The sequence below is a fragment of the Fusarium coffeatum genome (genome assembly GCF_003316985.1).
Source record: "Fusarium coffeatum strain FIESC_28 chromosome Unknown BRIP53273_contig_77, whole genome shotgun sequence".
NCBI lineage: Eukaryota > Fungi > Ascomycota > Sordariomycetes > Hypocreales > Nectriaceae > Fusarium > Fusarium coffeatum.
This window is the reverse complement of record NW_022157873.1, coordinates 9557-29850: the sequence shown is the minus strand read 5'-3', so window position 1 is coordinate 29850 and position 20294 is coordinate 9557. Positions and strand designations below refer to the sequence as shown.

The window sequence follows — 20294 nt, the reverse complement described above, 5'->3', positions numbered from 1 at the left end:
TGGTCTTGCATGGATGAATTGAGGGGTGTTGTAGGGATAACGAGCTGGGTTGGGTTGCTCAAGATACAGTATTGCTTGTAGGCGGTGCAACATCATGGGTTGGTTGGGAGTCTAACTTAGATGGTTAGTGAATTGCAAAGTTCCTCAGATAGTGAACCAGGCTGCCTGTGACTCTTCACGGCGAGGTGCCACAGATCCACAAAGAGTAGGATTTTACTGCAAGGTATGATGTATGGTGTGCAGAACGAGTGTACCTTTGGGTACAGCCGCATTATAGATTCAACACCGGCATAATAGGACAATGTCCTTTGTCGAGCCTTATTGTGTCCATTGTGGTAGTTCCCAGAGGTAAAATGAGGCCGGCATTCAGACCGCTCGTCAGCCAGCATAAGTGACAATGCAGGGTCTTTCCGATCTAGCCAATGGAAGGACTGACGGAGTTTGAAACAACCCTGCGTGGTTGGCGGAGAATCGGAGTATGTACTGTGTTGTACTGTAACGAGTATCGCGACAATCAGTAGCAGCCATCTTGAGTGATAGTGAGATAGGCAGTGAAATTGAAGCCTTAGACAGAGCGGAGGGTCGTTTAGGCATCAGTGTTCTTTTGTACGCGGTTGCCTTGATAGCTTGGGACTAACAAAAGATCATGAACATGAAGATCGAGAATCTCTGCCAAGAAGACAAATGATACTGAACGGTCAAGCTGTAGCTGTAAGTAAGATGCAAGGAATCTGGGCTACCTAAGGCAAACCCCCACTCGGCGCCGGTGGAGTGGAAGGAAATACCGTCTGAACCGTTCAGACCCTACCCGGGACGTTTGGCCCGTGCGGCGTCGCTTAACCTGGCATTGGAAGGTGGGCCCCCGGCCAGCCGATTAAGGAAGGACCTCCAACTTCTGGCAGCACCACTCCACTGAGCTTGATAAGCAGCGGCTCAATTCAAGCACCTCGAGAACCACAGCATGCTACCCTGAACCAGGCAATATATATTGTAGGTGGATAATAGGTTTCGATGCCTATGTAGGTTCTCTCCATTGATAACCCTCAGGCAGCATGGTGCTCAACAATATCGTGTGAAGATGCAGCCTGTTGATCCTCAAAAATAAGAACATCTTCAGTTGCATACTTCGGTACCGGTTTGATCGACAACTGCAGTCACTCTTTTCCTCTGTCCAACCCTCCCATAAGCCATAGAGTCTTTACATACAACGGTGTGACTCACCAGCCGACCTTGATCTACTGCGTAGTATAACCCCAGCTGTGGCGCTTCAAGACATGCATTATCTGTAGTTTGCGAATGATGCGAAACCATCGTTCACCCAATGCCGACGTCAATGATTCATAAGACTCGTTGACTCACTCAGAGATTAAAGATATGTTTTTGAAATCGTGACTTCGATTTCAGGTACTATGTGTTCCCTGCTCCCCCTATTGACACGCATACCTATTCTTACCTTTGCGGTGAACTACTAGGCCAATCGCTGTCCCAACTGTATGATAGGAGAGGGTTGGGCCTGGTGCACCAAGGTCTCTAAAAAGCAGTAATTCGTAATTGAAAGTTGCCAGAAGCGGTCAAACCATAGGGCGAGGCTATATGCCAGGTTGGGACGTACTATAATCTCACAGTATGGCTTACACGGATAGTCGCTGACTTTAGGAGCTCAACTGACAGGGGCAATCGACATCGAGAACTACAGTAACCAACACAACCTGAATAGACCAAGCTAAATGAGACACAACGCGTGTGTTCTTCATATAGTATCATAGCTGCTCTTAGAACGCAGACGAATTCACCAACAACCGAGATAGGTATGCAGCATAGGCATGAACGAAGCCCCGAGAAACGTAACATTCGTTCTTGAATTTACAGCTTTACCCGTTTATCTTCTGGACTTATATATCCCGTGTTCATCCTGCCCGCTCTCGCTATTGAGGGAAAGTATGATGGTTTCGCCGCAGGTACCAATTATCAGATATCGAACTATGCCTTGACAATTATTCTGTAGGTACTAGAGCATCTTGGAGAATGCAGATACCAGCGAGAAATCCCGTAACATTCAATCTTTTTTCTGTTGCATCGCAAGTTCTTCATCAAGGGCTGAGCAAGTGTCCAGAATTGCCTACCCAGAAGCAACTTCGGACAGAGCTTTGCTGTGTCATGGCGCAACAGCAAGCAAATCTTCTTGAGAATACAGAAAGATGTGATTCTTCTGACCCGGGTGTCGATATAACGGGGGCTATCTGCGCTCACCAATAGATAGTATGATGTTCAGCATGTCTGGTTGCCGCCATGAAGATTCATCTACCCCAATCCGAATAGCGCCCCTACTCTATATGAGTCCAAGGGCTACCATTTGGGAAACGACACTCTGCTCAGAGCTGCTGACCGAAGTGGGAAGGCGTCAATTCGGCAGTCGAATAGTCCTATTCTCCGTATGTTTCCGAGAAGATTAATTTGGCAATCATGACATCTCTAGAGGCTCCCACGCAAGTCTAATTGGCCGTGCTGTCACTACATACACCGGAACGAAGCTTGACTTGGCTTTCTTTTACAGACATAGCTCCTATCAGAGGCCCATGGTTTTGTGTTAAAAAATGCCAGCCCGTTCTTCTAGTTCCTTCTTCATCCAATTAGGTACTTGAGGAGGTATGTTACCAGACAGTTTTGACTACAAGATAGCAGTTCAGCCCTCCTGGCCATATTAACGAAGACTAAGCAGTATGGAATCTGGAAACTTCCTGTTGAATCATCTTTTTCTTGCTTCTTGTCGGGATCTGATAGTTCCCTGAGGCACTGGTATAATGATGGCCATTACGAACTCTGCCAACACTCCTAGTCTGCTCACTTGAAGAGTAAGGGACTGATATGAAGACGCCCTTGAAAACCTTTCGAGCCCTTTGTTAAATAGTTATATCGACACATAAGAGAAGTGGTTAAAAGCATCAGTGCATCCACTTGTACAGGCCATCGCGAAGGGTAGTCCCTTGGCCATTTGGTAGCAGGAAATGGTCTCGACAGCATTTCCAATTATCAAAAATCAGAAACGGAACTTATATGCGGATGCTCCAAGCTAACACTTACAGTGACTTGTAGGCAAAGATTTATATCTCCCTGATAGTACCTGGAGCATACATCTCATGCACAAGCCTTATAGCCATGGGCTCAGAAACATCCAGAGCTTTCAAGCGGCAACCGATCCGTCCCTATCGCGGGCATCTTTCGGTTTGTTATGGAGCTTCTTGACTAAGCGCCTCTTTGGTACGTGTGTAGTCACTGCTCAGATACTGACAACTTTGTCTATATATGCGATAGCTAGGTGGGCAACAGAAGAAATATCCTCTAAAACTTAGGCTATAGAAACAAAGTAGAATAAATGCTAGCCTAAGTTAAGAAAAGTTGACCAAATTATTTCATCTCTTATGGTTTTAGCGGTCAATTCTTCTAGCACCCTGCGAGATGGGTTATGTTCGACGTTGCCATTCAATAGGCAGTAGCTTTCATCCAAGAGAGCATGTAAGCAACCATACCAACTCATTTAAACAGGCATGACCAGGTATGTATCTTTCGGGTATATACGTTGGACTAACCGTGAGCCCATGGGAAGAAAGATAGCACTTGTAGTATTAGGCAGCTTATCTTTGTCTCACCTCCGATTTATGCCAAACCCATGGGGAACTCGTACTGGACCGTCACCGCCTACGGGAAGCGCTGCAGTATAATTTGCAATGCTATTCATTGCCACGTGTATTACTAGAATGTCCATGGACGACAAGTCACTGTCTGCCTCATAGGACTATGAAGAGGTGACTGGGCTAATACTGTGACGTTGTACATATACGCTGGCCAGGAAACATGTATATTTCATATACCTAAAGCAAGTTTCAGTATATATATCAAGATCACCGGGCACTCATACTCGTTAAAGATGACAAAGTAATATTTCTCGATTCAAGGAGGTGTGAATAAAGTTCAGTAAGATGTGCCTGAACTCAATGCCCGTAGTGTGGCCGAGAAGGCGACAGGTAGGTTTTAAGAAACGGAAACGAGATTACAGTTCATGACGGCGAGAATGACCAGGAACCGAATCATGCCTCAAAATCACTCCTGAAAACAAGTGTTGAGAATACTAGTTTGCACGGATAGACCTGGTCATTACCCCTGCTACATTTCTACACAAATTGATTAATACGGTCAGAGGATTCTGACAGCAGGACAAGACATGTCGTGGTCTCCATAGTGATTGGGATTCGGGCCATTGATAGCTCTGCGGATGATCAAATTATTCAACCTGATTGGCTATTTAATTGACGACCAACCTCTCTCATCTAACAAAGGTCCAACATTCTCAGCTGGCAATGGACGGACATGTTTCTCCCTCCCCCGCGTACAGTACAGTAGGACACTCCTACCCCCCACTTGGCTAGCACGTTCAGTTGACTGTCATGTCAGTTGGCTCGAATACGATATGATAACCTGCTGATTTGGGGCTAAATACAAGTCTTTTGTTTACTCGAGGGGGACGTTAGTACACATTTGGGAAGCCAAGTGTCTTTAGACACAGAGAAAAGGCACAAAACTCAAACCAAGACCAAAGTAAACGCCACGTACAGATACAATGAAAAGAAACATGAATCCATGTCTTTAAGAGGCAGCCAACCGGAATCGAAACACTTGTTTTACCTTTCCCTTTGTGTTTCCAGCGGCTGGTTTCCGTACTGTACTTTGCTTGTCATCGGATGTTTCCATATACGAACGCTAACTTTCATACGACAGAGGTAAGACAACGGCAGCACGATAGAAGAGAAAGGGGGCATTAGACTTTCTGTTCCTTTGATGAATCACTTATTTCATGATTTCACGTCTGCAGTTAGACTAGTCCTTGTCCGATGCGCTGTACATTACAGACTCGCCTCCTTTCTGGTCTGATGAGCTTTGGCCCCCATCAATCACCAACTTGGTGCTACAACCCAGCCCGTCTCAGCACCTGATGAACCGTCCATAGGATCCTAGCAGAAGACGCAGCCGCTCTGACATCCATTTCGCTGACTACAGGGCAGCAGTTGCTAGATAGTCAATGAATGCTGGATCGTAATGCTGTACGGCAAGGTTTAACAACTTGTTGGTGCAGCTTGGCTGCGACGCAAGTGTCTCGCGATTGGGTTCGAGAGCTGTAATCATTCCCACTGAAATACATCGCTAAACTGACTAGAGTACTGTATCCGTTAAGGTACCTGACAGTGCATTGCATAGCCTAGCCTAGTACCTAGCATTGCGTTTGCGTGTGTTCCGCTGCCCTGCTTTTCCCCCTCGTGACATGCATCTCCTGTATTGCTCTCCATTGGATCTTCCCCCATGTATGTGATCGCCCGCGCGTCCGCCGCAACTTTACTAGGCAGAGGTATGTAACTAAACTTGGTCTTGGTCTTGGAGTGAAAACTTCCACCTACAGCGCCCTGCATAGGCCAAACGCCCTGTGCCTCGTGCCTTGTTCCTATGACGGGAGAGTGAGATGGAATCGGTTACAGCAAGTGTCAGAGTAAGTAAGAATCGTGTAGTTGGTCGGAATAAACCTCAATCGTGCCGTTTTACTCTTCCTTACTCCTCTTTTCTCTCCTTTCTTTTCTTTATTTCTCCATTTCTCCCTTTGACTCTCAACCGAAATCAATTCACGCTCTACCTACGGATACAGAGTACTCTACTTGACTCTTACCTGCTCTTTCCCCCTTAGAACCCAGCTTGGCAATCCGCCTAACCTAATCAAAGGCTTCTAAAAGGTCCACACCAGCTCCAGCCTGGAGCTCTCCACCATCAAACTCACACCCGACCCGTTGTTACTCTACAGACTGGAACCCATTAGTCTCCAGCTACTAATACCGGCCTGCCGATTTCCATCACTGCCGATACCATCGATAATAGCTACAACCAAAGAAAAAAACGAGTCCACTTTCGCCTTGACTTTCTTTTTCTTCTCTCAATTTCCACTCCCGCGTCTTCACCCTCGATCGTCGACTTCCTTCATAACTCAAAGTGTGGGAGCAATTGAGCATCTTCCTTGTCTCTTCTCCCACAGCCTCATCAGGCCTCTCCCTACCTATGCAGCTTCCATCATATCCTGATCGACCAAACGAATCCTCACGATGAAAGCCGCTCCTCTCATCATCAATTGGCATGACCAAAATGCCCCTGTCTACTCAGCTCACTTCGAGCCCTCCGGAAAGGGTCGTTTAGCTACAGCTGGTGGTGATAATCATATCAGAATATGGAAGGTTCAAGTTGACGGCGAGGACCGAAAGGTCGAATACCTTTCAACTCTTTCCAAGCACAACCAAGCTGTCAACGTTGTTCGTTGGGCACCCAAGGGTTGGTCTATACTAACTCCTCTTCTTTCTCCCCACTAACATTCTTCTTTTCAGGCGAGCTTCTAGCCTCCGCTGGCGACGACGGCAACGTGATTCTCTGGGTACCAAGCGAAACACCACAGACAGCTTTTGGGTCTGATGCTCCGGAAGACAAGGAGTCATGGCGGGCGAAGCATATGTGTCGTTCTAGTGGTGCAGAGATTTATGACTTGGCCTGGTCTCCTGACGGCATTCACTTCATAATTGGTAGCATGGATAACATTGCGCGAATCTACAATGCTCAGTCAGGTCAGCAAACGATTACCACCGACTCGATACCCAACAGCCTCTAACACAACAAATAGGTACATTAGTGCGCCAGATCGCCGAGCACAGTCATTACGTCCAGGGTGTTACCTGGGATCCTCTTAACGAATACATCGCGACCCAGTCATCCGATCGATCCGTTCACATCTACTCTCTTAAGACCAAGGATGGCCAATATACTCTCAACGCAGAGGACAAGACTCCTAGACTTGCCAGCCATATCAAAGCCGATCTTCCTCCTCGACGTATCTCTTCCAGCAGCCCAGCCCCTCCCGACTTTGGCCATCGCTCTTCGCTCTCCGTCCTCGATCCTCCACCCTCCATTGGATCACCTGTACCTTCTGCGCCAGGTACACCCACCTCGTTCGCGCTCCCCATGAACCCTCCGAGTGTTGTCAGCCACAGCCGTCGATCTTCGTTCTCCTCTCGACGATCAGTATCACCGGCACCCTCTATGCCTTTGCCTGCTGTCATGCCCATGGATCCTTCTCCAAAGCCATCATCAGCCATGAGCAGTGGCTTGGGAATGAAGAATGCCAACCTCTACGCCAACGAGACCCTGACGTCCTTCTTCCGACGTCTTACTTTTACCCCAGATGGTAGCTTGCTGCTGACTCCTTCTGGACAATATCAGAACCAACACCTGAGCGAGAGAGACGCGAAGCCCACTTACGAGGTGATCAACACTGTCTATATCTACACTCGTGGTGGTATCAACAAGGCCCCAATTGCCCATCTGCCCGGCCACAAGAAGCCGTCCGTCGTAGTCAAGTGCTCTCCCATTTACTACACTCTACGACAGTCTCCTCCAGTGACAAGGAATATTACCATTGACACATCTTCCTCTGAAGAGCCCATACCGTCTCTTCCTGAGCCTCTGTCGAAGCCATCACCAGCTCTTTCAGTCATGGATCCACCTCCACCACCATCGAGCACGTCTGAATCCAAAACATCGAGCTCGGATGCAGCATCATCTACCCCAGGCCCGAAGCCTGCATTCTCACTCCCTTATCGCATGGTCTATGCAGTAGCCACGCAAGATTCGGTTCTACTTTATGATACCCAGCAAAAGACTCCCATTTGCGTTGTTAGCAACCTGCACTGCGCGACCTTTACTGATTTGGCATGGTAAGTTTAATCGTCACTCGGAGAGCTGAAACAGTACTAATATATCAACTAGGTCCAGCGATGGTCTGACTCTGATGATCTCCTCGTCTGATGGGTTCTGTTCTACCTTGTCATTTGCAGCTGGGGAACTGGGTGAAGTCTACAAGGGCGAAGTTGGTCCTCCCAAGACTCAGACAGCTGTGTCGTCCAACCAGAGTACTCCTATGCCCACGCCGACAAACGCGTTTGCACCACCTTCACCGTTCCCCAATGGTTCACATCACCAGCATCGCAACTCGGCAAGCTCTTTTACGGCGCCGTCTCCTCCTCAGTCGGCTTCAGTTGCTTCACAACGCCCATCATCACCTACGAGATCAAATTCCACCTCGTCAGTCGCCACTGTCACTACACAAGCCAGTACCGTCCCTGCTGCTGGAGTAGTTACCAACCCCACTCTTATTTCTGGCAACGTTCCAGGTATTGCTGCAGCAAACTCGGGTAAGGTGACGGGTGTTCCATTGACCACGCCTCCTGAGACACCCCGAAGTGCGACTGCCAGTGTTGCAGGCAACAAGCGCGATGCGAGCGACTGTGAAAAGGAGGAGAGCAAAGAGCCCAAGAAGAGGCGAATCGCACCGACTCTTGTGGAACCCAAGAATTAATCGGACTTTGAAAGAAAGTGTAATACTGCCTTCAAAAGTGTGTTTTTCGTTGTTTTTGGAGTGTTCGTTCAGGAATGGAGTGATTCAATGCGGATATGGGAATCCGTGATTTAGCAAGCATGGAAAGGCGTTTGACGAATCTGATTAAGATGATTTTGTTTGAGCGTATCAAAGTTACTGGGCAATTGTCTGGGTCAGCCTACAGGATAGGATCCTCGTTAGGTATGGAATAGATGAGCTATACAACCATGCACGGACAAGGTAAAGGGGAAGCATGGCACAAGCCTGGTAAATTATATAGTGTAAACAATGAAATTTGATAATTAAATGTTCCGAAGGTATCCGTAAAGAAGTCTTAGTTCAATACTGGCCTCCAGCCTTTGCGCTGAACGAATTGGTCAACTCCCTCATCTTTGAGGATGTCGGCGCCTCTACGGCCCGTCACAACGCTACGCTCGTAGTCTGATCCGCGGACATAGAATGAATATGTCAAGCGTCCATTTTGAGCCTCTTCGTTTTCGGTTTCTGCAGAGTCCCCTCGTTCCCAGAATGAGCGACCCTTAGTTCGCTTTTCAACAAAACCACAGGCCTGGCGGTCCAGAGAAAGATACCATCGACGTTGATGTACGCTGCCAATGGTATTGGATGCCCCTGGATACGAATTCGTCCTACGAACCTCTTCGTCCTCAAGCTCGCGTATCTCACGCTCCATAGCTGAGAGGTTCTCCGTGTTGACGCCAGAGTCAGCATTTGCAGGAACGTCCTCACTTTCATCATCGCTATCATCCTCGTCGCTTGTCTCAGGTTGCGTCTGGGCTTGCATCCCACGACGTCTTCGTTTGCGAGGTGTTCTCCCACTTCTCGCTCGGCCAGCTACGTCTTCTGATTTGGTCAATCGAAGGTTCAAGACATAAGGATCGGGTAAACGAGATCCATGGAGACGGACACGAATCTTTCGATTCTGGAAAACTTCGTGTAGAAGAGCTTGTGGTGTTGATGTAGGGGATGACACGGGCGAAGAAGGCTGTGATGCTGGATCTTCGGATGGCGAGTGCTTGCTTTTGCGAGGCAGTATACTGTATGTTCCGGTATCCCATATGAGAAGAGAGCCAGTTGAGTTTGATGCTGTCTCTATAAGATGGTTCTGAGATGAAAGTCAGTCTATGTATCAAGAAGAAAGGTTGTCCACGTACCCAGAGGCAATGTATCCGCGTCTCAGTCGCGTTGCGATTCAATCGGGTAGAGTTTGGGTCTCCCGGAAGTCCATACATGATCGCCCAACTGACACTGCTCGTCTCATTGATCTGAAGGCGGAGGTCATAGTGCGTGCCTGCAACAGGATGGTCATGTTGATGGATGACAAAGTGAGCACCTTGCTGACTTCCAGCGTTGGCAGTATATAGTGAAGCATAGTCAGATATTAATAATGAGGCTGGAGAAATTATATGCTTTGAGAGATGGTTCTTGAAACGGGTCAGATGGTCGTCTACAGTAGCTGAACCGGACTCTATATCAGCGGTCGTGGGTGGCTGTGTGGACGATACTGAGTCTAACGTCCATTCTAGATTTCGTTTCTTGATGAACGGGTTAGGGATAAGGCCCGGACTTGATGGTCGTTTTCCTGTCATGATGTTGTTTGTTGTTGTGGTTGAGTTGATAGTAAAGTCGTTGTATATGATTGGCTGTTAAACTGTTCATCCGGCACTTGAACAAAGATATTCGTAGTCTGTTAAGATTGTGTTTCATTCACTATTTCACCCCTGCATATGAAGCTTCATCTTATGATAACCTAACCTCTGATCCAGTGAACATAGTATGCATGTTACAGAGCTCTCAGACGGCCTCCCCATAAAGAGAATGATAATGCATATTATTACTAACCCGCCATGCAGGCACGGTTAAACTTATGAGACCTCATTTTATGACTGTCCCGTGAAGTCCAGAATGGAAGGGCTTTTCAAGAACCAACAACATCTGTAATTTCTCTGTTTCGAGCCATGATGAAGTCTGTTGGACTGACGTAAACTTGCTTATGATTAGCACTCAATGGGGAGGCCGAAGGTTTGTGGCGAAACCGGAAAGCCTCAGCGTCACATGGAAAGTTTTCAACCGGCTAACGGGCAGTAAAACGGCTTTGAACGAAGCAAGAACAGAGTGACTGCAATTGGCGTTTGACAAGATTAAAGGCTTGGTTTCTGATCATATCATATCATTGACTTGGAAATCATTGGAAAGAATAAACTACTGTTTAAACTTTGGATAATCACGACCATCTCCAACGGCAAGCACTCCGCACTCCGCACGAGTCGTTCGCTACTTCCTCAAAATGGTAAAAATAATGAGAGTTGGCGGGTAAGTTAAAGCGGAGCCTACCTTCTAAACCTCTAATCTGCCGAGGTCTGGCTCCTGCTTCGGTCCCCCAGTCTCGTGTCGCCCCCGGATTTTGCTGCCCTTTTAAACTTGGACGCGCCTGCCTTTCCAGCTCCAGGCCTAGGCCTGAGCTCCACTATTTTTCTATCTCTAATCAACTCCATCTTTCTCGGCTTTTCTCTCCTTCTTATCTCCTCCGACGCCCACGCCTTGTCGCGATCACATTTATCGTTCCTTTTCCCCTTCTCGAGACTGCGACAACTCGACCCTTTATCTTCCTTCGCTTTCGGCGGTACTTTTACCCGTATCCCGAGGCAACTCCGCCGTCCCCGCGCGACCACGGTAACGCTAACTGGGGGTTGCATATAATCACGGAGTCAGTCTCCGATCTTGCGTCCGGTACACTTCCCGAGGTCCACCACCCAACGTCACGAGGAGTGGCAACCAAGCGAGTAACCAAGCAAAGTCAACTCTCTCCAGGAGGCTCAACAGATCAGACGTTAGGATTTCTGGTAAAACGATACCGTTGTTCGGTAATTCATTGTCCGGCCCCGGTTTCTATCCCCTTCCTCCTTACGACAACTTTTTATCATCACTTCTCCATTGGATCTAATGGCTTCTCCGCCCAAGCCCTGGGAGCAGCCTGGCGCGGCTGCGAACGCTACTGGTAAGTCGCGATCATCCAATTCTCATTCTTTCATCCTTCTCCATTACTTCTCTGTCATGTTCCATGTTCCATGTCATTTCCCTACATCTGATCCGCCGCATCTAAGCGCTCGCTTGCTTACCATTGACACTTAGCCCCTTCTATCTCTCCTTCAGTTGGAACCACTGTCGCATCGACAACCGATTCATCTAACGCACCTCCGCTCCCCAATCGCCCTGCTTCTCTCAACTCTACCGTCAATCAGAACGCTGCCAACTACAGCAGGATGAATTCATCCCCTTACAGCTCCATGGGCGGCGCCTACTCGTCGGGCTATTCCAGTCCCTACTCGCGATTCGGAATGGGTGGCATGGGCGGCATGGGAGGCTACGGCGGTGGTTATGGTAGCATGTACGGCGGAGGATATGGTGGCTATGGAGGTGGCATGTACGGCGGCATGGGAGGAGGCATGTATGGTGGTGGTATGGGAATGCCTGGCGACCAAAACAGCTTGACAAACTCATTCAACAACAGCACGCAAGCTACCTTCCAGATGCTTGAGGGCATAGTCACAGCCTTTGGTGGTTTCGCGCAGATGCTCGAAAGCACATATATGGCCACTCACTCCAGCTTTTTCGGTAAGTACTTGCTCATCTCTTGATCCAATGGTATAGTTACTAATATCTGCTAGCTATGGTCTCTGTCGCCGAACAATTTGGTAATTTGAGGGATACTCTGGGTTCAGTGTTGGGTATCTTCACTCTGATGCGATGGATCCGAACTTTGATTGCCAAGATTACCGGTAGACCGCCGCCTGCCGATGCCACAGCTCTCACGCCCGCTGCCTTCGCTATGTTCGAAGGACGCAGCGTTGGTCCCGATGGCAACCCTCTTCCTGCTAAGGCTAGCAAGAAGCCTCTTCTTTTCTTTGTCCTGGCCGCTTTCGGTATTCCTTATCTTATGTCCAAGATGATAAGATCACTTGCTGCATCGCAAGAGCAGGAGCAAAAGCGTCTCCAGGCTCAGGCCATGGAATCACAGCAACCAGTCGACCCTTCCAAGCTCGAGTTCTGCCGACTCACCTTCGACTTCCTTCCCCAACCCAACACTGGTATGGAGCTTGAGGCTCGCAAGGGCGATCTCGTTGCCGTTCTCAACAAGAACGACCCCTCAGGCAACCCCAGTGAATGGTGGCAATGCCGAGCTCGTGATGGCCGCCAAGGTTATCTACCCTCCACCTACCTTGAGGTCATCAAGCGCCCGGCCCAAGAGCCTAAGAAGCTCAAGGCTGCCCCCAGCGAGAACAGCCGCGCAAACTCGCTGACAAGCTCAATTGCCCACCCTGAGGGAGGCAAGGAGTACGCTACAGCCGACGGCATGCAGAGAAGCCACTTCTACTCATAAAATCTCTTGCAACATAAACCGAAACGTCGATAATACCATGCGAAGACGAGAGGATGTACGATTCTGTCTTGGATAGGGCGAAGGTGCATTTGGTGATTGGATTACAAAAGTCATCACGGAGTTGTGGTTGGATTTTTCTTACACATTAGTTCCTAGCGTTCGGGTTCATTATGTCTTGCGATGCCAAGGGAGGTATAATCCCACGAAGATACACATCATATACATTCACTCATCAAGCCGCGGTATAGAGCTTGGTTAGCGCTTTGTTGTATTGCATATTTAATCATCAAAGTCATTGTCTCCCGTGTGAAGTATTGTGCGTTCCAATTGGAAGTTGGAATCAGAGTTCCGGACTTGGAACTTCCAAGTGTCAAGGTCTAAGGGTCTCGTGAGCTAGACTGGACAGCCTCGTAGTCATTACTTAAACCCGAGCTATGGTAGATCTCTGGCCTGACCTTATGCATAGATTGCTTCCCCAGACTTGGCATGGTTCAGGTGTTCCGAGCCGTCGATCGCCCAAGCGTTCCGTGCTGCCGGGCAATATATTCGGTCATGCCTCCGGCACGGACCTGAGTACTGCACGCTGAGATGCAGTCCCAGTATTGGTTATAGGTCAGTGACTACATGTAATGTTTAAGTAGTTTCAAAAGAGTGAGGATCGTAGTTGTGAGTCATCTGGTTGTGTTGAGCGGATCTCTTTACGGTTGTTAACTTGACATATGTATGAATACTAGTATCAACAGATATAAAACATTCCTATTTGTGGGAATATGTCCCGGAGTTATATGTCCTTCTCGCAGCGGAAGCTTCTTAGAGAAGTCCGGACATTGAAATGCATATGTATCACTTACATCGTCCCCTGACTAGACCTGCCTCCCCACATAGCAAAGATGTGAACCAAAACGAACAACAAATCACTTAACCTTTTCTTTCACACTACCGTACGCCGCTCGCCTTTTGATGCAATTCTACTAACCCTCAGCCTCGTACGCATTGGACTTGTGCTTTGGCTGGAACTTGAATGTCGGGTGGACGGGACCGAGGAACATCTCGCTGTGGACACATCTTGTTAGCACTTCGATCAACTGAGCACAATGATGGATTGCAACTTACCTGATCTTGATCCAGTCTCTGAAGTTGTTCGACGCCATGAGGGTCTCCATCTCATCTCGGCCCTCGTACTTGGGAGGACGATCGTTGAGATCAGGAGGAAGATGCTCGAGCAAGCCAATAGGAACATAGCGGTGGGCAAAGCTGAGCCACTCAAGGAGGAAACGGCGAGTGAAGCCGATGCCAAGCTCATCAGAGCCCCAGGCGTCCAAACCGTAGCGCACGAATTTCTCAATGTAGCGGAGACGCTCACTGGACGACTTGTCAAGGTATTGGCCCTTCTCAATTTCTTCGAACAACCAGGGCTTGATGAGGGCACCACGGCCAATCATGACGGTGTCAACACGAGCCTTCTCAATGTGCTCATAGTACTCGACATGGGAGTAGCAGTCACCATTACCGAGGAAGTACATACGGCCATCCTTGTTGTTAGGGAGAGTGCTGGCGTCAGGCTCAGCAGCAGTATCAGTCAGGGCGTCCTTCTCCTTGTTGTAAGTCTTGATGAGGGCAGCACACTCGCTGATGTAGCCCCAATCAGCCTTCTTGGTATATCTTTGCTCACGGCTACGACCGTGAAGGGTAAGGGCAGCACATCCGGGAGCTCCAAGGCGTTCTCTGTGCTCTCGTGCTCCGAAAGCCAGCTTACCAATGAGCTGAGTAGCGGTAGGGCGAGAGTTCCGAATACCAGTGCGGATCTTGGCAGTAATGGGAACCTCTCCTGATACGGCATTCATTCCTCGAATCATGCGCTCCAGCTTGCCAGAGTTCTCAAGAAGGGCTGATCCACCGCCAGACTTGAAGACCATATCAATAGGACAACCGCAGTTAAGATCAATGAGACGAAGGTGAGGACAGTAGCGGTTAAGGACATCGGCAGCCTTTGTAACAACCCAATGGTTATTTCCGGAGATTTGGGCACCAAACTTAAGATCCTTGGAGTTGTCGTAGTCGTCAAAGATGGGAACAGAGCCTGGGTTGAACTTGGGGGGAGTAAGCTCGGATTCGTGAGCCTTGAGGAGCGTCCAGTCGGCCTTTGTTCCTTGAATGAGGGGCATACTTAGAGCCATCTCAGAGTAGGTGAGTTGGGCACCAAGCTCGACGCAAAGTCGACGGAAAGGCAGGTTTCCTTGCGTAGTGAGAGGTGCCAAAGTGGGAGTCTCTGCGCCAAAGTAAAGACGACGCTTCTCGGAAGGCTTAAAAGGGGGGTCGACAAAGCGGGCACGAAGATCCTCAATGCCCTCGTCGGACTGGTTCTTACGACGGTTCATGAACTCCTCGCTCAGCTTGGCTTCCTTATTCATCCAGGTGATGATTTGGTCAGACTGTGTGAAATCAGTTCGCTTACGATTGAGGGCGATCTTCTTGTCCATTCCGACAACATTGTAAATGGCGGGTCGCTTCTCCTCAGATGCCTCCTCTGTAGGCTCGCCATTCTCACCACCATTGGCGGCAGTGCTAATAAGAACCAGTTCCTTTCTTCCATCCTCGTGTTCGACCTCCTTCATGTGGCTCTTAACAAAGCGGCACTTCCAGCCCGCAGGGCAATGGCCGTGGGCCTCGAACACAGGACATTTGCCCTCGAAGGTCTCGACATCACCTCGGCGTCCCTCCTCGAGGTACTTGCGAAGATCGTGGCAGAGGTTGCAGCGATCGCCAAATTTGCACTCTCTGGGTGAAAATTCGGGGTAAAAAGCTCGGCTGTTGCAAAGGCGAAAAGCGTCGTCAAACTTGCCGAAGTCACGCTCTGTATTTTGACCCTTCTTCTTCTTTTCCTTCTTGCCCTTGCCCGACTTTCTGTCACCATTCTGTCCCTCGTTTTCAGCAGTGCCACGCGCCTCAGCAGCATCGTCGTCATTCACGGTATCGGTGGATGTATCCTTGTAGGTTGACATGTCAACGAGATACCTTGCCGGAGTCAGTATACTTCGGTTCACTACAACTTAGGCAACTTACTCCTTCTTGATAGGAGCGACTCCCTTGGTACGTCCATCAACATGTTCCGGCTTGGAGTCCGACTTTGACTCTTCGGTCACTTTTTCCTTGTCACCATTTGTCACATCGCCGTTTTCTTTGGTAGCAGGCGCATCATGTAGGCCCTCTCCAGGCACAGACTCGGAGGGAATCGAGTCGTTCATCTTAACTCGCTTCGAAGCCCTCTCTCCGTCCTCGGCGGATGTTGTGATATTGCTGGCATCAGCCACGAGCTCGGCGTGCTCATGACCTGGGGAGACACCACCCATCTTGGCATCGGGTTGCTCACTCATAGTAATGGTATACTGATGAAGTGAGGGATTCGACGAGAAGTTGAATAATTGAGAAAGTATGTGAAAGTTCGAGGTTTGAAGCCGAAACCACGACTGTAAAAATGAGTATGCGATCTATGAAGTGAGTGGATGTGTGTAAGAGAGCGGAAGGAAAGAGGCAGGTGAGGTTGCACGAGAAAACTTTCTCATTCGCAAACAGTGCAAGTATTCGAGATGCTGCCTTACCGTTTAGACAATCACCAGTTAGGTGCTAGTAAAATAAACTTGACAGTGTTTGCCAGTTGCCCCCGCTGTTAAACGATCAATTGTCAAACTGAGATCGATTGTACATAGAAAAAATTCCTCGATTGGGTCGTCTCAGAGACCAAACCAACCCCAACCTCAGCTGCACTAACAGCTCTCTTTCCGTTCTAGGCTATGAGGTCAGAGGGGGCACAGGCAAGTACCTGGTACTTGCGACACCAGTGAGCCTCATCCCCACAGCTATCCACAGGGGCCCAAGCCTCACTAAGAGCGCTCTAGATTCAGGGCTACAATCGCTAAGACGTACTCGGGTACTTGGGACTCGACAGAAGCCAATTGTCAGACTTGACCCTGGACAGCTCTAACGTTGCATGAATGGTCCTGTCCTACCTGGGCTTTGGCATATGGGGCATTCCTTTACTATCACAATCACCATCAATAGCTCGCCTATCCTCCTTTCCCTCGCTTTACGGCTTTGGCGCATCGTCAATTGGGGTGTTTTTCTGGTTGATTGCTCTTTATCACATCTTATTCGACCACTTGTATACGTATTGTGGTCTTTGCTCTCCCACTTAAGCTCACCTCTTCCCCCACCTCGCCTGGTCCAAGTCACAAGCTCAACGCCTTGTCCACAGGCTATGAAGAAGAACCTACGAAGTCATGGCAGATCCGCGGAGGTCTCCCGATAAATCGCTCCTTAATGCAAGAGGTGCTCAACCACAGCAACGATCGCCGGCTCCAGCACCTCCAGTCCGAGGAGGGAGCTTTGTTGACGACGATTCCGACGATGATGACGAGTCAAGCGACCAGATGCCCTTGCCGAGAAGCCATACGCCAGGTCATCTCGCCAGTAAAAGCATACAAGCAAACCGTCGAAAACCCTCAGATCTTTCTATCCGACAACGCTCCCAATCCGCTTCACAATCTGCTTCAGTACCCCCCTCGCAGCCAGCATTACAACCCGCTTCACAAGGAGCAACCACGAGCTCAAGGACAGCCACTCACAAACCCCCGCCTACCTCATTGAACAACAACGCCGGCGATGCATCGAGCGAGGGGGATAGACGTACTCGGCGACCTACGGCTTCACGTTCGACATCCGCTATAACCAGTCGGACAACTGCGCAAGCTGCCGCACGATATGGAACACATAGATCTCGCATGTCTCAAGATACATACACAGCATATCCCTTACTGCCGGACCCGAAGTCAGCTCCCAAGGTCGACGTGGCGCCAGCATCCGGCATGTACTGGTCCAGGGCGCCCGTGTCGGGTGCTTCCCATACCTCATTACGTGCACACACGACAACTATCATTGGCTCAAACGTTTATGTCTTTGGCGGATGTGACTCAAGAACATGCTTCAACGATCTCTATGTGCTGGATGCGGACTCCTTCCACTGGACTGTCCCTTATGTCGTGGGTGATATACCTGTTCCTTTGAGAGCTATGACGTGTACGGCTGTAGGCAAGAAGCTCATCGTGTTCGGTGGAGGTGACGGGCCTGAGTATTACAACGATGTTTATGTTTTGGATACGACAAATTTCCGATGGACGAAGCCAAGGATCATAGGGGACAAGATGCCATCAAAACGAAGGGCGCATACTGCTTGTTTGTACAAGAACGGCCTCTATATCTTTGGTGGTGGTGACGGAGTCCGGGCTTTAAATGATATCTGGCGACTAGACGTTGCTGATGTCAACAAAATGTCATGGCGATTAGTTTCAAGTTCTGATAAAGCGAGTCCCGGGACCAAAGACTATCGTCCTAAAGCAAGGGGCTATCACACAGCCAACATGGTCGGTAGCAAACTCATCATTTTCGGCGGTTCCGACGGCGGTGAATGCTTCGACGACGTGTGGGTATACGACGTTGACGCGCAAGTATGGAAAGCAGTGGCCATCCCTGTTGCATATCGTCGTTTGTCGCATACGGCCACAATAGTCGGCTCATATCTCTTCGTTATCGGCGGACACGATGGAAGCGAATACTCCAACGACGTCCTGCTCCTGAATTTGGTTACAATGACATGGGACAGACGCAGGGTTTATGGAAAGGCGCCTTCGGGCCGTGGCTATCATGGAACGGTGCTGTACGATAGTCGTCTTATCATTATTGGAGGTTTCGATGGAAGCGAGGTGTTTGGCGACGTTATGCTACTAGAGCTGGCCGTTCATGCGTATTACTCGCAGATCAGCCACTTCACCATCGAGGTGTAATAGCAAAAGTTATTGCAGCTCTTTTCTGGATATATTAGTGTGTTTTACTTATTGATTTGCTGTTATGGGACGGTAACTAGACCCTTAATCAAGGGAGCTAGCAGGGAGTCGACGGTGCAGATCTTTTGTTTAGTATAGAGAAATTTAAGATGCTGGATCATCTTTTGTAGTTTTCTAGATTTGACGTGTGTAGTATTCATGAAAATTCGTGGTATTTTGTTGTCATGGCTAACTATGAAATAATGAAAGCAATTCAAGTTCCACCCAAAACCTGCGCCAGAAGAACCTTCGACGAGGTCATGATGATTTCCACCCACGCCATGGAAATCATAGTAGAAACACACAAATGAATAACTGGCTCTAGTGTTTGTCCAAAAGGGCAATGGCAGGCCAATTTTCCTCTCTGGCTCGACGCTTTATGAAACTCCCGACTCATACCACCATGAGTGTACAATTTTCCCCATTCTTCTCTCCATATAGACTCAATTGATTCGCTTCGAGCGGTATTAATGATAAATGGCTCAAGGTGATTTTGTGATGTGAGATGCTTTTGAGTAAGGCAAGTCTGTCGTTTATGTATGAGACAAAGACTCATTTAGGCCTTGCTTGCTTGGCCTTCCTTCTTTGCGGCCAATCGTCGCTCCTCAGCAGCAACCATATCTATTACACGAATTAGCTTCATTCTCTCTTGCAGAATTGCATATGTAACTTACCCTTCCAGAGGTCCTGGCCCTCGTACTCCTCCTTGTGAATCTTCTTCTCAATGAGACGCTTGTGCTCGGGGTCGTTGGGGTCAACAACCATGACGGTCTGCCAGCGACCCTCACCCTTCTTGGCGTCGTTCACCTCAAAGATCGCAGAGACGATGAGAACTGCGAGAGTAAGGCCTTGGGCGTACACACGGGCCTGGACAACCTTGTTGGCTGTGTTCATGGGCGAGCGGCTGACCATGGCGAAAGCGACACCCATGGAAGCAAGCCATGAGACAAAGACAATCGAGTAACGATTCTCCTTTCCGTACTCCATGAATCGCTCCATGGTAGTCTGGTTCTCGCGGACAATTTGCTGAGCGCGCTGAGTCTGATCCTCATAGAAGTTCATTGGGTTCTGCTTCTTCTGGAAATCCATGGACCAGCGATCGGCGTTGATGATGGCGCCAAATGTACCGGCGGATGTGACGAGGAAGGTCCTGAAGGGAAGAGTGAGGCCGCGGAAAGCAGGGTATCGTCTTGAGGCAAGGGCAACGCCTCCAAGACCGATTGCAAGACCAAGACTGCCTCCGACAAAACCACCCTTGAGGACGGCCGAGTAGTGCGCCTCTTCTTCTTCCTTTGTGAGAATCTTCATGGTTGCGATGCGATTGGTGACGAGAGCGGTTGATTAGGAGGGAAAGACGGTCGCGGGAGTGAGGATTATCTATTCCAAGGCGCGAAAGGTTGAGATTCCAAGATCAAGATCGTATGACGAGGAAACGATAGCAGAGGGTGGGTTGCAGCGCGGTTTAAACCCAGTGTGGGTCAATTCAGCTCTCACTCGGTATTCTGTATCTGTATTCCGTGGTAAGAGGTACCTAGAGAAAGGCGCAAGAACGATAAGTGTATTG

At 49.0% G+C, this 20294-nt stretch overlaps 6 protein-coding genes across 6 annotated transcripts; 3 read left to right on the top strand and 3 right to left on the bottom strand.

Annotated features, from left to right (window-relative positions):
• Positions 1-6137: 6137 nt before the first annotated feature.
• Positions 6138-8434, top strand: FIESC28_03622 (uncharacterized protein; the record flags this gene model as incomplete). The annotated part of the gene is made up of 4 exons (XM_031157771.1): positions 6138-6360; positions 6414-6647; positions 6704-7793; positions 7846-8434. The coding sequence occupies 4 exons, from the start codon at positions 6138-6140 to the stop codon at positions 8432-8434; spliced, it is 2136 nt and encodes a 711-aa protein (XP_031018031.1).
• Positions 8435-8789: 355 nt separating this feature from the next.
• On the bottom strand, positions 8790-10062 carry FIESC28_03621 (uncharacterized protein; the record flags this gene model as incomplete). Its single annotated transcript, XM_031157770.1, has 2 exons — positions 8790-9578; positions 9628-10062. 2 exons carry the CDS (start codon positions 10060-10062, stop codon positions 8790-8792), a joined length of 1224 nt encoding a protein of 407 aa, XP_031018030.1.
• A 1354-nt stretch (positions 10063-11416) lies between these two features.
• Positions 11417-12854, top strand: FIESC28_03620 (uncharacterized protein; the record flags this gene model as incomplete). Its single annotated transcript, XM_031157769.1, has 3 exons — positions 11417-11471; positions 11606-12088; positions 12142-12854. The coding sequence occupies 3 exons, from the start codon at positions 11417-11419 to the stop codon at positions 12852-12854; spliced, it is 1251 nt and encodes a 416-aa protein (XP_031018029.1).
• Positions 12855-13825: 971 nt separating this feature from the next.
• FIESC28_03619 (uncharacterized protein) lies at positions 13826-16228 on the bottom strand (the record flags this gene model as incomplete). The annotated part of the gene is made up of 3 exons (XM_031157768.1): positions 13826-13907; positions 13968-15869; positions 15918-16228. 3 exons carry the CDS (start codon positions 16226-16228, stop codon positions 13826-13828), a joined length of 2295 nt encoding a protein of 764 aa, XP_031018028.1.
• Positions 16229-17131: 903 nt separating this feature from the next.
• On the top strand, positions 17132-18691 carry FIESC28_03618 (uncharacterized protein; the record flags this gene model as incomplete). Its single annotated transcript, XM_031157767.1, has 1 exon — positions 17132-18691. The coding sequence occupies one exon, from the start codon at positions 17132-17134 to the stop codon at positions 18689-18691; it is 1560 nt and encodes a 519-aa protein (XP_031018027.1).
• A 595-nt stretch (positions 18692-19286) lies between these two features.
• Positions 19287-20038, bottom strand: FIESC28_03617 (uncharacterized protein; the record flags this gene model as incomplete). The annotated part of the gene is made up of 2 exons (XM_031157766.1): positions 19287-19351; positions 19405-20038. The coding sequence occupies 2 exons, from the start codon at positions 20036-20038 to the stop codon at positions 19287-19289; spliced, it is 699 nt and encodes a 232-aa protein (XP_031018026.1).
• Between the last annotated feature and the right edge of the window lie 256 nt (positions 20039-20294).